Source organism: Amaranthus tricolor, chromosome 10 (assembly GCF_026212465.1).
Source record: "Amaranthus tricolor cultivar Red isolate AtriRed21 chromosome 10, ASM2621246v1, whole genome shotgun sequence".
Classification (NCBI taxonomy): domain Eukaryota; kingdom Viridiplantae; phylum Streptophyta; class Magnoliopsida; order Caryophyllales; family Amaranthaceae; genus Amaranthus; species Amaranthus tricolor.
In genome coordinates, this window is record NC_080056.1 from 1,368,368 (window position 1) to 1,388,217 (window position 19,850).

Below are 19,850 nucleotides of genomic sequence, written 5' to 3' on the forward strand. Positions count from 1 at the left end.
TGCTAATCGATAAAGTACATATGATATATTATCAAATTTAATTTATATAAATATCTTTTATATGAAAAGGCGTTAAAGTATATGAGTATAATATAATTCTATATATTATAAGTTTTAATTAACAACTTATATTTTTCGTTGATAACCCCAACTCTTTTATTAAAAGCATAAGTAGAATATATGTGTTGAACTAATAGCGAATAAATTTTCTTCCACTGTTCGATTCACACATCTTTCAAGACGATCTAATGATATTCTCCTTCTCACCTCTCCTCTCTTATCTGTAGGATATTCTTCTTACCCTTTTTTTTAAAAAAAAAATAGAGTATAAATTGTCAATTCAAACATCAACTAGCTAGTATGGCAAAGCTTCCACTTCTTTTATTCCTCTTTATAATTATATTTATAATTAATAAAAAGAAAGAATCAACTAAAGCATTTTACAAATAAAAAAGTGTACCCATAAAATTCCAAACTTTTTATGCTATAAAATGCTTGTAAATTGCTTATATTATGCATCATAATTCACAAAAAAATTTAAATATATACCAAAAAAAAAAATGCAAGCATACCGTCAAGACTATTGTGATGATGGATCACAAAAACAAATGTATCAATCATCATCCCAATCATACCATTCATCTGGAGGTATGCACCATTCCGGCTCGGCCATGCTGCATTCTGGCCCGGCCGTGCAGCATTCCAGCTCCGCCATGCAGCATGGCAGTGGAATGATGCATAAAAATTCATCGATGAATTCTTATTCATCGTCAATGACTGTGTTTGGGCAGGATGTATTTTGTGACATCATGCCCTCGGCGTTTCCGCCGGGCACTGATGTAAAGATGGTTCAGTGCTACAACCAGATTGATAAGGATGGAAATGGAATCATAGATGATAGGGAGTTACAGGCTGTGTTATCCAACTGCAATCATAGCTTCGGGATGAGGACTGTTCACCTTCTTATGTATGAGTTCACCCACTCTAACAAAAGGATGATTGGTACGTTATCTTTTAATTAATTAATTTTTTACCGATTAACTTTATTCCGACGAAAATAACGACTAAACTAATTTTATTCTGACTAACAAATACAGTCGAAATTCAGTCTGTATACAGCTATACCGGCCAACTAATTCCGACTGTTTGTGTTAGTCGGTGAAAGCGCATTTTTTTAGTGTAATTAATTAATAATCCACTACTTTAGACTACAAATGTAAGTACAATACTTTTTGTATCTCGCACCAGATATTCCACACCACTAAATTATGAAAAAAAATTTAGTCCAACAAAGAGTAGGAATTACTCCTAATAATTAACAACGATATTGAATTGATTATTTATTTTAAATTATGTGTGAATTAATATATATATATATATATATATATATATATATATATATATATATATATATATATATATATATTCAAAGAAATTAATCTAATGAGGGTTAATTATTATGATTATTATTTTAGGAATTATCATTATTATTATTTCTAACATCAAGAATTGTAAACAGGTCCTAAAGAATTTGTCCCACTGATGAAGTGTCTTCAGACCTGGAGGGTAAGTATAAACCTTTTTATTCTACTTTTTATATACCCATTTTTTAAAATTGCATCATTTCACGCACACACTTTGCTATGATTATTAGGAGTATTTTTTTTTTAATTGAATTTGCAATCTTTAAGTAATTAATATCAAATTATTTGAGAAATTTGTAGTAAAATATATGAGACGAAAGATATAATTTAATATAACAAATATATTGGGGGTGTTGACTTGTTTGACCAATTGGACATGTTGGCTGTTTTTATTGGCTTTTAAACTAGTTGAAAAAACTAGTTGTTTGTGGAGATGTTTGATAGATTTGAATATAGGCTGTTGACTGTTTATTAGAGAAAAAATGGGTCAACAAGCTAAAAGCCAACTAAAAAGTTAATTGGAGCAGTTTTTTCATTTTGGCTTAAACGCCAACTTTTCAGCTACTTTAAAAGGCATTTACCAAACACTTTTGTGACTGTTTGACCAACCAAAAGCTAAAAGCCAAAAGCCAACCAAAAAGCTAAGAAATAACCTAAGAACCAAACACCCCCATTAACTATGTGGGTTTGTTGGAATTTATCATAATTTACTAATTTTTGTTTTCCAAATATTAACTTCTATATAATTTTTGTTTTCCAAGAAATTTTGTAAGTAATGAAATAATTATAAATTCTGACGTATCTAAGAGTTTCAAGTATTCAATAGAATCTCAATATATATTCACTTTTCAACAATCATATTGTGCAAAATGATTTCCTTTATTAAGAAGGGAAAAAGAATTCCACCAAAACTAATTTAACTCTTTATTTATAATAAAGTTAATTAATTCATCAACAAAGAAGGAGTAATATTTATTAATGATTATAGTGATGGTCAAAATTTTGTCGTAAAAGTTCTAGAAAGAAAACTCTAAATTAAATTTCTTATATTGTAAATAAAATTTTATTTTATCTAATTGAAGCAACTTATAAGTTATAACTTAACACATGTTCTTATAATTGAATTAAGAATAATTTCTGAAAGTCGATAATCTAAAAAGGTTTCAAAAAAGAAAAATAAAAGAAAACTTCCGAAAATCATGAATTGTAGACTTGTAGTGTTAATTGGCTTAGTCATTAACGATTTTTCTTTTATTATTTTGTGACAAGTGTTTAATTCTCATCACGTACTGTCTAATCGATACAGGTACCAATATACTATTATATTATCAAATACTCTCTTCTATTCACCTTAGGAGTCTTATTTGACTTTTTATGAATTTTAAGGAGAGTCAAAAGTGGGATCCTAAGGGTAGGAAAGAGAGTGGTATTATGGGTTTTTAAATGTAAGGGAGGAAAATTAGTATGGGTAATGGAGGGTATAATTGAAAATACGATAAAGTTACTAAGGGCATAAAAGTCAAAAACTCATACCAAAAATAGAAATGAGACAATTAAGATGACTTGACCATAAAAGAAAATGGGACACATAAGCTGAATAGAAGGGACTAGGGAGTATTATTTATTTGTGTTATGTGAAAAATATAATTATAAATTCTCATGAAAGGTTATATAAGTACTACAGGCAATGTTCCAAAGGTTTGATAGGAACAGGAATGGAAGTATTGATTCATCAGAGCTGGGGCAAGCACTGAGCTGCTTGGGCTATCAGGTTTCTCCTGTTATTATCAATCTGCTTGCTGCTAAGTTCAGCAAATCTGGTCGTAGCCATACTTATAGATGCTCTCTCCAATATGATAGCTTTATTGAGTAAGTCTTCACTCTTTAATTAATATTTTAATTAAAATAAGTGGTAGATGAGTTTCAATTTGTCACGTTTTTGTCGTGTTGGCTTTGATATCAAGTCATAAAACCAATTCAACTAAAAGTTTAACCTTATATATAATTGTAGCATAATGCAAAAATAAGGTCGCATCACCGTATTGTGACTCTTCAGCCATGATGTTTCGGTCATACATGATGCTAAATAAATATTCTACTTGAAATGAGTGATGGATGAATTTTAATCTGTGACCCTTCTGTCATGTTAGCTCTGATACCAAATCATAGAAATTACGTACTCAACCAAAAGTTTTAACTTTATGATTCTTGTCATAGTGCAAAAACAAGTCAGCATCACTATATTACAACTATACTGTAAAGGTTTTTGAGTTATTGCGACCAAAATATAAGACGCATTGACTGCAAAAGTCATCCGTAATTGCCGTAAAATCTATTATGCGTTAGCACGACCATATTTTTGCACTATGATTATAGCTTCAAATAATGTTATATACTCTATTACTTATTGGTCAATATATATTTTTCTTTCATATGGAGTTAATAATTTAGGTTTTATTCCCGTTATCTTATCATTTTTATTTTTACTTATTCTATTTCATTATATTTCTCAATAAAATTCAAATCACTTCATTTCACTAAACAAATTAACTATCTTTATCAAACTGATTAAAAAATATGGTCTTACATAAGATTTTATTTTCCTTTTGATGATTTAAAATAATAAAAATGTAGTAATCAATATTTTTAATTTATACCCTATAGCATTATATTATTTTAATTGGTTTCCATTTTTACTTGGTAACTCATACATTTTTTCTTGTTTTCTATGTCTTATATTACAGGTGCTGCCTCACTGTTAAGGTAATACACTAATACTCTAATAAACTTTATATTGCAAACTAATTCGCTTTTTAAATTTGCAATTCGTTTAATATTAATGATACTAAATGGCCTAAATTTTATCATAATATTTTCTGAATTCGGGAGAAAATTAATAAATCATATGACATCCTAAAAATAAAATTCCATTTTTGGCAGGGTTTGAGTGAGACCTTCTATGCAAAAGCAGAATGTGGAAAAGCAAGTTTCTGCTATGAGGAGTTCCTGCTGAATGTTCTTCCCTTCATCATTGCTTAATTAATAATAATTAAGCATCTACTAATTAATATCATTTCCCTAAAAATTGGCTACTTAAATAATTGGTATTATTTGCCACTATTATGTAATAAATAACACAATTAATAACTCTTGCTATCATCATTTATGTTATGTTTTTGAAGTTATTGAATTATGCATTTATATGTGTGATATATTTATGTGCTTTATTTATAATTTGCAAGCATATAATTATATTCTGTTATGGGACTCTTAAGCTGATTTGGCTATTGGTATAAAATAGTCAAAATAATTGTGAAAATTTTAATATAATTTAATTCAAGACAAGTTTAGATATATGATAAGTTACTATATATTGTCTTTTGTGACTCAAAATCTAAATGAAATTTCTTATAATAATAAAAGTGGGAGGACTAACTGATAATTAGGTAAAAAAAAAATTATATTTTTTTCTTACAGAATTCAATATGATGTATATTTTATGGTGGGACATGGGAAGATCCGTTACTTGATAAGAAGATATATATAAATCATTCAATGATAACAAAAATGATGAGGGAGATGCCATTAACTAATTCCTTAATCTTATGCACCAAGTAGATTTCTAATGTATGATACATAGTAATATGGATTTACAAATCAAATTACTTAAAGAAAAAATGAATTAAGGGTAAGTAATCAAAATTTAAGACCCTAATGTTTGTTTAAATCTTCAAATTGTTCCAAGTAATCCTCATAAACATGAACTAACAACTTCTTAAATCTCTTAAGATCTAAGGTCACTTTTTGATCATCTAAATAAACCTTCTTAGTATACTCCCACCCCTTATTATTCACACTATTTGGATCTCTCAAAACAAGATCATCTTTATCATACTTGCTATACAATGAACTCTCCCTAGGATGAATTTTGTATCCAATGTACTTCAATCCCATTTTTTTCGCGGGTTCACCATAATAAGTCTCGGATGCCCATTCCGTCCCTAGGGGAATAACTTGTATCAAAACGCGCTTAGGCTCAAGGAATAGGAAGTGTGTCATGGCTGCTCCATGAACTCCTACCATAACATCACTAGTACTAATCGCTTTGTATATAGTACCTAATTCTGTTTTTCGATTAGGCTTCAATATTTGTACATCAAACCCGAGTTTGTGACCTAATTTTACCAATGCATGTTCGTTTGTTATAGATCTTGTTCCACCTCGAGACAATAAGACCATTTTTGGGCCTTTTGGTCTTAGTTTGTGACGACTTGTAACACGCTCATTATTTGGTGTATATGCTCGAGTCAAAAGTTCTTGAAACCCTACGATACTTTTAGCTTTGCTCGAGCCACGTTCCATAAGGGATGAATCGATTGTGAGCTCGTCGTGTATCTTTAAACCAACAATCGCTTCTTTAAAGCAATGTGTCTTAGAATTCGAGTCGAAATTTATAGGAGGATAGTTAGAAAGTTGTGCAAGTATTTGAGCATATTTTGTGTGCCACCAAGAATGGTATTCTAGGATGACAAAAATGACTTGTTTGTTGTAATGTTGAGTAGTTATGTATAAAGGGATTATACCATCATTAAATTCATGGTATACATTGCCTGTATAACCTCCTGTTGAGAAGAACACACCAGGAACATCATGAAAAACCTCACATTTGTGATCAAATTTAGATAATGGTTTGGGTTTTGAGATTAGATGTAATTCGTCGATTCGATTCATCACGTTATGCTCCCATTTTCGAGTATAAGGCTTGATTGTTTCCTCTTGATGATCTTGATTAGTTGTTGGGTTGTATAAGAAGATTAATGAGGAGGAAGATTGTGTTCTTATGTCTCCTTTCATGTAACATATGTCTGTTCGGACGTGGGTTCGATCACAATATAATGTTCCTACATGCGAAATTTGAAGTGAATTGGAATTAGTCTTCCGAGAATATAAGTTTGGGTATGCCTAAGTTTGATCCGAGTTGTTTAATTAGAGACCGTATCAATATTGAATTGTGACGTGTAATACTGAAAAATGACAATCGAATGGATTCAATAATTCAGTTTGCATGCAGAGATGAGCTATTATTGCAACGCTTCTATTGTCATGGTGCAAATGATGATAAGCATGCTAAACACACCTAAATTGTTTGAATGGTTTGTCCCACATTAATAAATTAAAAATGATATGCACTTTTTTTAAGTCATCAGAGCCCTTTCTCCTATTGTTATATGATTTTGGAACTCCTTTGCTTATAAAGTATGTGCACCTTGTATTTTCTCAAGCCGAAAGTTCGATTAAAAACTGAATGGTAAATTTGAGAAGAATAGCATTCCTGCCCATCGTCATATGCTGACATTGACGATAAAATCATCCCAATGTAACATAAAAACATAATGCTAAAATTAGACATTTTAAGTTTTTCTTATCTTAATTTCAAATAATTTATATGTAAATGACATTTATAATGAAGACTCAAATAAAAAGCCGTTAAAACGGACCAGTTGCCAATTGGCGAAATGTGGTAAGCACAAGACAAAAAGATGGAACAATAGGAAACTTACCATTAGAAACTGAAGAAGCAATAGGAGAACCAGAATTCTTACACGAAACATTCTCTGCTTCTGATAAATCACCAACAAAATATAGAAAAATAAAATAAGTCATTTCATCATGCATTACAACAATAGAAAACAGAGCTAGTACACAAAAGAAATTACCAGCCTGAAGAAACTCTTGCAAATATCGTACAGAACCCGATAATATATTTTAAAGTCTCAATCAGATTAAGCGACATTTACTTACGGTCTATTTGGTTATTAGTGATACTAAATAATGGTAATGAAAATGATTTATAGCGTAAAATTTCATAAAGTTTTATGTTATTCCTAGGGTAATGAAATTTTAATCACAAAAAAGTTTTTTTATTTACAAATTTTTATTATCACCTAATACCACCCCTCTCAATGATAATGCAATGAAATAAAATTTATGAAAAAAATGAGATGGTTGAAGTTGGACAAGCATGATCATCAAGGTAGCAAGAGATTTTTCAACCAAAATTACACTAATTTTCATTCTCATTACTTCCGTATAATACTACTACCAAACAAACCGTTAAGATATGTGAAGATTGGACACGACCCAACTTAAAAATTAAAATATCCTTTATATGGTGTATTTGGCCTACAACTATTTTAACTATGTTTAATTTTGAGTCAAACTACTTGTTGCATTCTTGTTAGCGTAAATAAATTGATCAAATATTCTAAAATTCGAATACTTTCAGCACCGTAATTAAAAATCTTTTTGTGATACACATAGCTAATAGAGCCACTAGAGAGATTAATGCAAATATTATCACACTAGAATTTAATTTTGCGATAAATAGGTAATCTCTGTACACATATTTAGTTATATATATGACAATAAAATTTTTCTTTTGCCAATTAGCGACAAATATGATCATAAAAAATATGCAAAGAAAACCCAAAAACAAAATAATATGTATATTTTATAACATATTTTGAAATTACCCAAATAATAAATTTGTACTTACGAAGTATGTATGAGACAGAAAATGGAAACCCAAAAATCTGAGACACCCAAATAAAGCTGCAAGACAAAAAACAAAGGCAAAGAAGAGAGAAAAGCTTAGATTTAACTCTCTTAATCAACCTTAAATCTTCCTTCATTATCATCATACTTTGAAACCCTTGATCAACATTTCTGATCATATGATGATGATCTTGATGATCATTATAGTTGCAAAACTTTTGAAGATAAACCATCTTATATACTATAAGAAAATTACAACTTGTATAATTGTATTGTATGATAAGTTGGGTATATATTCTATTTTTACTCCTTTCTACTTATGGAAGCTAAACAGTTCACAGCTGTGAAAGTTTCAAGCGTATGAAATTTGTTCTTACAGAATTATTTCTATTTTTTTTATTGAAAAAGGTTAAGAAAAAAAAGAAATAGAATGGTAAAAGTATGGGAAGAATGCATGGAGTTTTGGTAAGCTTATGATATAAATTTGGTGGGAAAGAATAAAGTGTGAAACTTCAAACAAGATGGTTAAGAGCGTGTTGTATTTTACATACTATATACAATTTTTGTTCTTGGTCAAAATTGGGGAATGAAGAAGAATTCTTTTCTTATGGGCATACATGGCCAATGGGTTAGGTTTAGGATTAGGATTAGGACTACAATTTCATAATAATGTAATTGCGACAATATTTTAGAGAATGTTTGTTTATATACCATTTGTGAGACGGTTTTACTATAAGACGTTTTATACATTGGTTGATAGCCTGAATAACATTTTTTAGCATATGAACTTTTTGGTTTGAAGTCGTTTCATTAAAAGACGGTATATTACAAAAGTAGCTCTTGTTTGTTTGTACAATGGCTAACTATTTGTACAATAATTGTCACACGTATTAAGAAAATGGTTGGAATTACTAAATTGTATGAATATGACTAAAATTGAGAGAAGATTGGGCGAATAAAAAATTAAAGAAAGCGATGGAGATCTTATCCAAAATAGAAATATTGCAAAGTTAGAAAGAAAATTGTGGTGAGATTGAGTGGTTGATTAGAAAGACCGATTCGACTAGTTGATTTTGGACACACAGTGGGAGAAGTTGTTGTAAATTGGTTGATTTATAACAAGAAGCAATTTCAACTAACTGGTTTACCAAAACTTGCATTAGATGGTTTGAACATCCAATATCTGTTTGTACCTAAAGAGAGTAAATTAAAAATTTCCAACGAGCTATTTTGCTAAATACATCCATTATATACTAGTCGTGAAATTAGATTTATTATTTAACTGATATTTGATCATCTCCTATGAAGTAAAGGATTTTTCATTGAAATAAACATGAAACTTTTATTAAATCAAATCAAGGTCAATTATTTTCAACAATTTTAAAAAGTTTATATCGATTTTTTTTGAGCTCAAAAAGTTTCTATTAATTGTTCATAATTTTTTCATAAACCTAAAAATCAAAGTTGAAATATATATATGCTCATCATTCATTAAAACCCATGAAAAATAATTTTGATATAAATTTAAAGAAATAACAATATTAAAATATTTATTCCTTTTAGTTTCAAAACTTAGAGGAATAGTACACTAAAAGTTTAGGATCAATATGAAGACTTTAGTATAGATCCAATGAGTTAAGTTGAAGATAAAGGTTTCCATGCTAATCACATTGGAAACATTCTTCATCCCCTTTTATTTCTCCAATAAAAATAAAAATACAACTAATTGTTGAACATACTTTCCTTCACAAGAGAGATTGTAAGCTATAAGTAACACTACATTTCTTCCTCTCTCTTCCTTTTTTACAACTTTTTAGAAGCTCTTCCTTTAACAACTTAACAAGGATCAATAACCCCTTTGCTTGTAACCTAGGGAAAGAGCGCTAATATAGCTTAATTTTTATTGGAGGTAATATTCCATCAATATTAGGTGTGTTTGAAACATGATTTTTATTTAAATTTTGATTTTTATCTTATTAATTGATCAAACAGCTAAACATATGTTTAGTAAATAATTTTTTAGTTAAATGGAAATTTGATTTTTATGTTAAAAAGTAAAAGAAAATTCATGTATCTTTTCTATTGACTTTTGATTTTTAGGCTAATTTTTTTCTTAATAAACAACTAATAGCTAAAAAATACAATTTTTATTAAACGTCTTCATGATAGCTGACTCATACGACTGGCTTAACAACTAGAGAAAAATCTAATGATACAATAATACAAGCTAGTCAAATAAGTTAATTAAATCAGCTAACAGCCAACAACTAATTGTCAAGCACTATTATATTTTGGTATTGCTAGTAGATTTAGAGTTTTAGCCAACCCACCTTTATAATCAATATTATTGGTATAAAATTGACTAATTCAAAGTAGAGAAGTAGAATTCTTCACCATATTTACTATATAATTTTCTTTATAACAATATTAGACAATTTTCAATTTTTGTGTGGAATACATTGCATTTGCAAGAAGCTAGCTAACACTTTGATTCAGTTTAACTCCATATTAAAATCTTTTTCAATGGTTATTAATCAGTCAAGAATGTTTCTTTTTTATAATATTAATTAGTGCATATTATATGTTATTATTGTAAAATATAAACTTTATCCATTGAAATTTATAGACACATCACATGTCTCTCATGGAATGCTCCCGCTATAGTTCATTTTTTCCTTATTTCGACTTATTAAATCTTTTAGTTATATTTGCCAATTTGATTTTAGGAGTACTTTCATAATAACATTGTTATATGAAAATATCCCTTTTTATATATGAATATCTATTTCACGAAAACATATATTGTACAATTGGTATTTTTGTAATTTATTGTATTACTATAAACTGAGGAAAGTAAAAATAAAAAAATTTGCATTTGAATATAATAAATCTTTTTGGTCTCCATTTCTTCTCATTTTTAATAAATTTTGCTAATTTTATAATGCAACGAGCAAAATACTAACTACGAGCAATTGATCGTTAATATATTCTATTATACGGATGTATATACAATTATAAAGAACATTATATCGCTATTGTATGAATTAAAAAAAATACGGATACAAAATGAATAAAACTCGATAATTCTTTAAATAAATTAGGACATAACTACAGCTATAGATATATCGACAATAAAAACTATTGAAATATTTTCATATAAAATTGCATATTTTCCTTATTTTATTACTCTGATTAAAAAAATTAAATTTCCAAAGTAACTCAGGTAGCTGCATTACGATTTACGAGCACGTAAATATTGAACAAAGATTTTAGTAATATATAATCAAGAAAACCGAAAGATCCAAGCTTGAAAGCATGAGATTTACATACATCATAATTATACAATCAATTAATAGGAAAGGAACTTGGCTATCCTTTATGCAATTAGAAAGGGTAGAACAGTGAGCATGAATTCCTCATAAGCGAAAGTCGCTGAGCCGCTGTAATTCTTGTCCTTCTCCTTGAACTTCTCGGTTAGACCCTGCGAATCATGATACACTATATGATTTAGCCACCGCATTAAACATTCTCAATTTGCTAACTTACGGCTGAAACAAAACATAATTCGCTCAAATTTGCCTAAGAATTGACCAAAACCGACCACAATTTGCTTTTTTTGATTCGTAATTCGCAGGGAGATTAGTAAATCATGTGACACTGGGCTGAGCTAATAACTGAGCGCCATAGTGTAAAAACGAGACCGCATCACATCGCATCGGCCGCGTTGTAAAGGTTTTTAAAATAAACAAACCGATATTTCCCGCGTTGTAAAGGTGTAAAAAATCCGCCTTTTGGGCCAAATCGAGGGATATTTTATGGTTTCAACCGATATTTCGACGTTACAATATCACTTACGTTACCGCATTAATGTTCCGTTATCGCGCTCGCACATTATTACACTATGGTGAGTGCTATAAGATACCCTTCCGATTCTCAACATTTGAATACTACTTTCCGGTTTTAGTTCAGTTTTGTTTTTAATGTAAACCGAACTTTCAGTTCAAAAAATTTTTATTGCCTTGATGCCACTAGACAGCTCTCACCTAAACAAGGTTTGGACGATCCAATATACAAAACTTTACTAGTGTAAAAACACACAGGGAGTGTCATTTCAAATAAAAAGGCGTGGAAGCTCGAACACACGAAATTATAGCCCAAAAACCATAGTGCTTGCTAAAAACAAAGATCAAAGTACAATGGAGAGATAAGCAGCAAAAAAAGAGCACAGAAATTCATGCAGATAGATTCATTCTGAACATAAATTGACAGTAAATGCATAAAGGCCATAAACTATTGTATGTAGGAAAAGGGAAAATATACTTCCTCGGATTCCAATATACTTGCACTATTTGACTTTCCATACAGTTCAATGTATTAATTCAATAATTAATATCTTTAATTATGTAAAACAAAAAATTATAAAACTTTAATATTAATAATCTTTGCATTATCTTGTAATGTTGCAAGTAATATGGAACGAATCTAGAATACTACTCCTCGTATAAAGTAGGCCAAATATTCACCACAGCATGTGTGCTGAACCAATTAAATTACTATTATTTGTGTTAAATGTTACACAAATCAATATTATCAGGTTTTCATAAGTCAAGTAACCCGGGCAATGACTAGAATCCCCCTGATTATAGTGTATGTCAAGAAACCAACTCAACCAAAAGCTTAAAATGATGGTTAAGGCCCATGATATATACTCTAAAAGTGTAAGATGTAACCATTAGTAAAGAGATAACAGTAAGAACAAAGGTTACCTTCACAGTGAGGCAGCACCTGCAGCACAGGCAAAACACATTTAAAACTGTTAAAAGAATGTATTCATATGAAATCTTTGAAACATTCATAATCCACAACAATCAAACAGCGCATTGAAAACTAGTTACTTACTCGATGAAGTTATCATATTCAATGGCCTTGCTCTTTCCCCCAGTCTTATCAAACTTAGAGACAAGCAAATCCAATATTACAGGAGAAACAGAAAATCCAAGGCCATACAGTGCATCACGCAGCTCTGATACGTCTATCTTGCCACTCCTATCTCTATCATATCGCTCAAATATTTCCTGGAGAGTACCCAACAATGATAATCTTACAATGAATAATGGTTCTCTATAAAATTAGTCAATTATCAATTAATCAGAGCGCATGATTTTATTTGAAGATTTAGCGTTATACCCTCCAGGATTGCAGGCTGTAGAACAGAGCAGTAAATTCCTTGGGACCTACACAGACACATGAAAGTTAAGAGGGAGTAATATATACAACATTCTTTTACCCCAATTCTATTCAGTGGCTTCCACTAAGGCAGAGTTTGAGAGATTAGAGGTACGTAATCTTATCTTTGTTAGTAAACAGAGGTGATTGACGATTGTCCCTTAGTAACAAACACCATTTGAAACTTATATAATTGAAAAATACACATGATTTAATGAGTTATTTATAATGCAACTTTCAAATTTCGTTCAATTTCCCATCTTATTTCATCTTTCTTGTTACAAGGATAAGATTGCACTGTTGTGCAGATCCAAAACCTGTAAACCGTGCCTAGATGGACCTTTACAACGATATTGAGATAATAAAATGTTATTGTTTCCCATCCTAAATCATAAATTCTTTAAGACTAGAACGTTTTATTGTTGTACGAAAGAGATAAACGAAAGGTGATTTTAAAATTCACTGTTTATACACCCAAAATGACTTCCCAAAAGAAACAGGATTGAAGTTCTCCTAATGAGGGGTTGTTAGATAAATGATTATTTGTTATTGGATCTTAGCTTGGGTGGTTCAGTTGACTTATTTAACAACTAACAGCCCATTTGGTTGTTAATGCTAAATACCGGTGATGAAAATAATTTGTAGTTAAATTTTCATAAGATGTATCATCTCATTCAATTGGAACCGAAAAGTTGATAATAAAAAGTTTTTAATTTTCATAACTTTTCATTACCACTTAATACCGTTTTTCCAAATGATAATGCATTGGAATAAATATTGTGAATAAAATGAGATGATGGAAGTATAACAAGCATACATGATCATGAACTTTTCAAGAGATTTTCACAACAAAATTACTCTAAATTTTATTATCATTCTCACCATTTAATACCGACTATCAAACGAATCGTAAATTGTAAATTGAAATGTTCGATAAAAAAGCAATTGAAAAATAGGACAAGACAAGTTTTACGAGTCAAAAGCCACACCACAATTAAAAACAAAATCAGACAAAAAAATTCATTTACCAAACATTGGCCAATATAGACCCAACCTAGAAAGCTACATTATTTCAATTCCATCAAGTCATCTTTGTTCTTTAAGAAGCTACATCATTCAAGTCCATCAAGTTATCCTTGTCATCGACCCTTAATCCAATATATTATCCCAACAATATACGAGTGGGCGTTGACTAATTAAGATCCCCATAAAACCCAAATTTGAGCTCAATCCTAAATTATAATACAACATTTTTTTTTTTGTTTTGCAGGAATTTACAACAATTTTGACATTATATTATAAAAAATCCAATTCAATAACTAGATAATTCCAGACCAAGGAAAAAATAAGTTAAGAAAATCAATCAATATAAGAATCAGAACTAATAAGATCATAAAAATTAAAAATGGAGAATTCAACTCAAACAATCTAAAAATCAGACAAATTAAAGCGTTAAATGAATCTTTAAGAAAAAAAGGAAGAGAAGAGTGATGAGAAACGAACCAATTTTGCGGGAATTTGAGGAAGTAAAGAGATACATAAGAAGATGAACAGTACGAAGACTAAAACTCTGATTATAAGAAGACAAAGCCCTTTGAAGTTCCTTATCATCAATCAAACCACTCCCATCTTGATCCGCTACTTGAAAACACGCTACCACAGTCGGGTCAGTACCCGGTGGAAAAGTCGATGGTAACAACGACGCAAATGGGCTTGAACTTGAAGGATAACCCGACGGCCCATGACCCGGTGCACCATACCCATGTGATTGTGGATGGGGCGGGGCCCCGTATGGTTGTGTGTGGGTATCTTTAGGGGGTTTATCAGGTTTGGAGCCGTGAGAGGGTGGCGCGGCGTAGGGTTGAGCCGTTGGTGGTTGGTGTGACCCGTATGGTTGAGATTGAGATGGTGGTGGAGCGCCGTAAGGTTGACCGTAGCCGTAGCCGGAGCCGGGAGCGTTGTGCGGGTAGCCTGACATTGATTGCGATCCGATATATATTAATTTGCCGTGTAATATTTTCAGAATGGGGGGAACATGAATTTACAAGAGTTTAGTCCTAGTCTCCTAGATGAGACGCGTTATTATAGACTGCAAAAAGTCTATAAACGACAATAAGAATGCCGAGGAAGACTTTACCAATTTAGACCATTTTAATTATATTGGTCCAATGCATATTTATTATTTTTAAAGTGATGACTTTTTATAATTTTAAAGTTATTACTTATAATTTTAAATTGATCAATTAAAATTTTAATGTGATTATTTAGAGAAATAAACTTACTTATATGGACTCGTCTCATGGTGAGACGGTCTCATATAAGATAGGCTGATTTTTATATGAGACCATTTTATGGTGAAAATATTAATTTATACAATAATTTATTGTAACACCCCGATATTTTCCCGACATATTAAATGATTTGCTAGTAATATTATTATTTTTATTATTATTATTCTTTTTAGAAAAATATATTTCTTTATATTATTTATTTTGTTAGTAGATTAAATCATGAGACTTCAACTTTTAAGGCAATTAAAACCATTTTAAGTCCAAACCTTTTTCCTAATCTATCTTTAATTTAAAAAAAAAAAAAAATTAAAGTGGGAAGGTGATTGGATTTGGCCGGCCATATGGAGAATTAAGAAGGATTAGTAACTTTTTAGGAAGATTGAAAGATCAAGGAATTATTGCCTTCCATAAGTATTGCCTTAATTTTCCTTAATTGCCTTATTTACCTAATCTCTTAATTTTCATTACATCTTTTCATTCCAAGCCATTGCAAGTAAGAAAAACACTCCCTAAACCCTCAAATTCCCACGCCTAATCCTCCTTTTGGTTCGTCAATTTTGGTGTTTTGTTCTTGAGCAATTGTGAGTAATTCTTAATCTAGTTTTTATTTTTAAGTTTTAATTTAAATTTCTATGATTTTTATGTGTGTTATTTTATAGTTTATGATTTGTTCATGATTTAAAATTCATGTGTGGAAGTATGATGTTTTTCTATCTAAATTAATGTATGGTTTTTAGGGTTTTGGATATGTTTACATGTGTGTGAAGAATTGTTTGATGAATGATTGAAAAATATATATATATATATATATATATATATATATATATATATATATATATATATATATACATAAAAAAAAAATGGTTGCTCATATAAAAAATGTATGTGGTGATGGAAATTTATTTTTATTTTTTTTATTGATTAAAAGAAGAAATTTATAATGTTGGTAGAGAAATATACATGTATATATGTGATGTGTTTGTGTGTGTACATTTGTGCAAAAAGAATTATTTTTGAGGAAAAAAATATATAATTAATTAAAATTTATTTTTGTATGTGATCATGAAAATTATGTAAATTTTATTGTTTAGATTTAATAGGAAATAAAGCATTGAAATTTATATTTTTGTGATAAAAAAATGAAATCCCGTAGGTTTTGAAAATGGTGAAAAAAATGTGTTTTTGGAGCATTTTTGGCTTTGAAATTAAGTTAAAAATACTTATAATATGTTATAAATTATGAAAATTAGTACCCGGGGGTTTTGTCGCCTTCCGGACGCAACGGTGAAGTCGGATTTTTAATTTGACAGTTTTAAGTTGAGTTTCTGGACAGATTGTATAGGCTGTCCTGTTTTGTGTATTTACCATGTTATAGTATGTGATGGATGTTCATGTTGTGTGTAGTATTCTAGGTATGGAGGTGATTGTATATGTGTGTTATAGATGATTTGAGGAAAATGTGTATGTGTGCTTATTTCCCGAATACGATTGAACCTGTAGGAAGTCGATTCGTGACCGGGAATTGATTAAGACGCTTGCGAGTTGGTTATTTTGCTTAAGGTCTACACGCAGTGTGGTTCGCATTAGTCCGATGTATCATATAATAATGGTATACAAAAGTAAAGCATGGATATATAGTACGGATAATGTTATCTTTCGAATCAATAATTTTTTTATACATTGTTTGATAAGCAGAGGTAGTATGACCTCACTAACTTTAAAGTGGACGTAGTATGACGTCAATTGGTGGAAATGAATTACTCGCGGTTTATGAGGGCATTATGAGCCACCGCGGGGGTATGCATACTTAACCATAGGCACCGAAGTAAGGCGAGTGTCTATGGTAGAGACTTGCTTAGGGGTTAGCTCCCCCTAATGTATTGTCTCACTTATGGAGTTTGGAGTGTACCGGCAGTATGGCCGGATAGTACAGCAGTATGGCTGACTAACCTTTACATGAAAATAGTTATTCTTAATAAGCATGATCGAAGCGTAAGGTTCTGTGAATTGTCAGTTAATTAATTAAATCTTTCTCTTGTGTTATTATTTATTTGGTATGCGACGTTTGCTGACGTGTACTTTTGGTCTTAACGACCCTGCGATGATGTTGTTACCTATCTGGGCAATGACTAGCAGTAAGTTAAGTTGCAGGTCTAGGGAGTGAGGATTGTCCCTTGAAGAAATAAATTATTAGGGTAGAGAAGTCTTAATAAGAATTTCAAAATTTAGTTTAAAGAACATTTGGTTTTTATGAGGCGACTTTCGTTCTCAAGTTGTAATAAGTAGATTTAACTTTTCGTTCTTATCCGCTGCTAAGAATTTCTTATTATCTAGTAGTTCTTAATAACGCTAATAGAACTCGATCCGCACGTTTTCCTTAACTTCAAAACCGTTTTAAACTGTTTTCTAACATTCCGGTTTGACTCGAATTATAGTTGTCTCGTTTTTAAAAGGTCATTTTCTCTTTTCGTACGACCCGAGTTATTCCGAGATGTTACAACTGGTATCAGAGCGGGAGTTTTATTTAGTGTTATTTATCTGTACTGATAGACTAACGTAGGAAAAAAAAAAAAATTTGACGAGAGTAAAAAGGGGTAGACATTAAGGGGATATGATGTGTTGTGCTTGGTGTCTTTAAGTATGATGTCATGGATAACTTTGATGTGTGCATGATAGGATTTTTGTGTTTATATCTCTGATGCTCTTAATTATTTATCTTTGTCTTATCTCAGAAATTAATTGTCTTGTTTTCTTTCTTTGTGAGTCAGGAAGTTCGATTATTACTTTCTTTCATGGATAAAGGAAAAAGACCGGCCGAAGAGGGAATTAATACCCGAGAGGAACCCTGGAGAGCTTTAGTTAATGCCCCAGCTTGGGCAAAAATAGATGCTCTGGGAATTTGGGATAGAAAAGAGGGGGAAAGTGATTTGGATTACACCCGACGAATGGAAATGATCTACAAAAAGTCCAAACTAGTGTATGAAAGAATAATGGAGGAGGAGATGATTGCACTGAAAGAGAGGAGTGACCAGTTTCACCTAGAGATTGACAGAAGGGTAAGAGCAGTGCAAACTGAGGGTCGGGACGGAGTTGACGTTCCAGAACCTAGTGGGGCAAGGAGAGATAATAATGAGGAGGATGTTCCCGTAGTAAACCCAAACTCAGTGCCATTTATAATCTTCGATGAGCTGGATTTCGAGAGGGATCCCGAGGAGGATCCAGAAGAGGACCCGGAGGAGGACCCCGATGAGGACCCAGAAGAGGAATTTGAGGAGGATTTCGAAGGAAATTCTGATGAGGAGCAGGGAGAATTCATGGAGGAGGATTCTTTAGGAGTGGTAGAAGAGCCTGATGAGGATAACTTAGGGGATGGATATAATGCTGATGAGGAGGGGGAACTAGCTGATAGAGATGGAATGTTGAGTGATAATGATAGCGGGGTAATTATTCTAGGGGGTTGGCCGGTGAGGCGAGAGGATCTCATGAGTGAGGAAGAGAGTGAAATCATGATGTGGGAGGAGGAACCACCTGAGCCAATAATTGTAGAGCTTTCTGATTCCGTAGCGCGACTTACTATGAGTGATTCCTTATCTGTAGGAACCCCTTCTGATTCCGATAGCGCGTCTAGCGATGACTCTGATGATGCTGATTTTGACCCTGATCAATACATGGAGGATCGGGACCGTATGGATGCGTCGCCTTTATTTGCCTGATTGTTTTTATTTTATTTGATTATGCATGTGTACGAGTTCGTATGTCTAGTCCCTTAGTAGAATAATTGTGAACAATTTTGTTGGTTAAATGATTTGGTTGTTTATCTCGGACTTTTGTAGTATTTGAACAATGATTATGTGGGAATCTAGACCCAATTATTTCTTTTAGATTGGAATTATATGGTATTATTGTTTTGAATTTGAATTTTGTTTTTTAAAGTCTAAACATTAGTAAGTAGAATCGATTCAGTATTGTATTTATGGAAAAAAAAAAATTGATTTGATTATAGACTCATTGTTCAACCCTTTTTCCTTTGGGGCTACTACCTTGTTTATTTTAGAACTATAACAGAATGAGTTTTTCTCCTTAACCACGAACGCTGTAGTAATGTATTTACATACCTTGTTTAACATAATGCAGTATACCTGCCATCATGCCACCCTTTTTGAAAAGGTCCGTGCCAAGAGGAAACTCTGATCGCGTGCTTCGAAACCTAGTTAAGGCCCTAGCTGGTGCAAGGAATCCGAGACCGAAATCCTTGGAGGAAAAGGCTTCGTCAATTAGTAAGAGAATAGCCCAGAGTAAACCCTCGACTTATAGTGGAAAAGGTGAACCTTCTATGTTGGAAAACTGGCTGAGA

The 19,850-nt window shown here is 31.3% G+C and overlaps 3 protein-coding genes across 3 annotated transcripts; 1 reads left to right on the plus strand and 2 right to left on the minus strand.

The window, feature by feature from the left end:
* The first annotated feature begins 520 nt into the window (after positions 1-520).
* LOC130826120 (calcium-binding protein CBP-like) lies at positions 521-4,634 on the plus strand. The gene is made up of 5 exons (XM_057691664.1): positions 521-1,002; positions 1,520-1,566; positions 3,109-3,293; positions 4,169-4,187; positions 4,365-4,634. The coding sequence occupies exons 1-5, from the start codon at positions 561-563 to the stop codon at positions 4,461-4,463; spliced, it is 792 nt and encodes a 263-aa protein (XP_057547647.1). The 5' UTR covers positions 521-560; the 3' UTR covers positions 4,464-4,634.
* Positions 4,635-4,758: 124 nt separating this feature from the next.
* LOC130826119 (xylan glycosyltransferase MUCI21-like) lies at positions 4,759-8,484 on the minus strand. The gene is made up of 3 exons (XM_057691663.1): positions 7,981-8,484; positions 6,986-7,045; positions 4,759-6,325 (listed from the first exon to the last, which is right to left on the minus strand). The coding sequence occupies exons 1-3, from the start codon at positions 8,210-8,212 to the stop codon at positions 5,136-5,138; spliced, it is 1,482 nt and encodes a 493-aa protein (XP_057547646.1). The 5' UTR covers positions 8,213-8,484; the 3' UTR covers positions 4,759-5,135.
* Positions 8,485-11,235: 2,751 nt separating this feature from the next.
* Positions 11,236-15,315, minus strand: LOC130826121 (calcium-binding protein CBP-like). Its single transcript, XM_057691665.1, has 5 exons — positions 14,709-15,315; positions 13,167-13,213; positions 12,879-13,054; positions 12,746-12,764; positions 11,236-11,460 (listed from the first exon to the last, which is right to left on the minus strand). Exons 1-5 carry the CDS (start codon positions 15,181-15,183, stop codon positions 11,356-11,358), a joined length of 822 nt encoding a protein of 273 aa, XP_057547648.1. The 5' UTR covers positions 15,184-15,315; the 3' UTR covers positions 11,236-11,355.
* Between the last annotated feature and the right edge of the window lie 4,535 nt (positions 15,316-19,850).

Coding starts and splice junctions, on each gene's coding strand:
- LOC130826120 (XM_057691664.1), top strand. CDS start 561: ATGCAAGCATACCGTCAAGACTATTGTGATGATGGATCACAAAAACAA. Junction 1,003..1,519: donor CTCTAACAAAAGGATGATTG/GTACGTTATCTT, acceptor AATTGTAAACAG/GTCCTAAAGAATTTGTCCCA. Junction 1,567..3,108: donor AGTGTCTTCAGACCTGGAGG/GTAAGTATAAAC, acceptor TAAGTACTACAG/GCAATGTTCCAAAGGTTTGA.
- LOC130826119 (XM_057691663.1), bottom strand. CDS start 8,212: ATGGTTTATCTTCAAAAGTTTTGCAACTATAATGATCATCAAGATCAT. Junction 7,046..7,980: donor TTCTGTCTCATACATACTTC/GTAAGTACAAAT, acceptor GTGATTTATCAG/AAGCAGAGAATGTTTCGTGT. Junction 6,326..6,985: donor TGCTTCTTCAGTTTCTAATG/GTAAGTTTCCTA, acceptor TTTCGCATGTAG/GAACATTATATTGTGATCGA.
- LOC130826121 (XM_057691665.1), bottom strand. CDS start 15,183: ATGTCAGGCTACCCGCACAACGCTCCCGGCTCCGGCTACGGCTACGGT. Junction 13,214..14,708: donor CTCAAATTCCCGCAAAATTG/GTTCGTTTCTCA, acceptor GTGTCTGTGTAG/GTCCCAAGGAATTTACTGCT. Junction 13,055..13,166: donor ACAGCCTGCAATCCTGGAGG/GTATAACGCTAA, acceptor GGTACTCTCCAG/GAAATATTTGAGCGATATGA.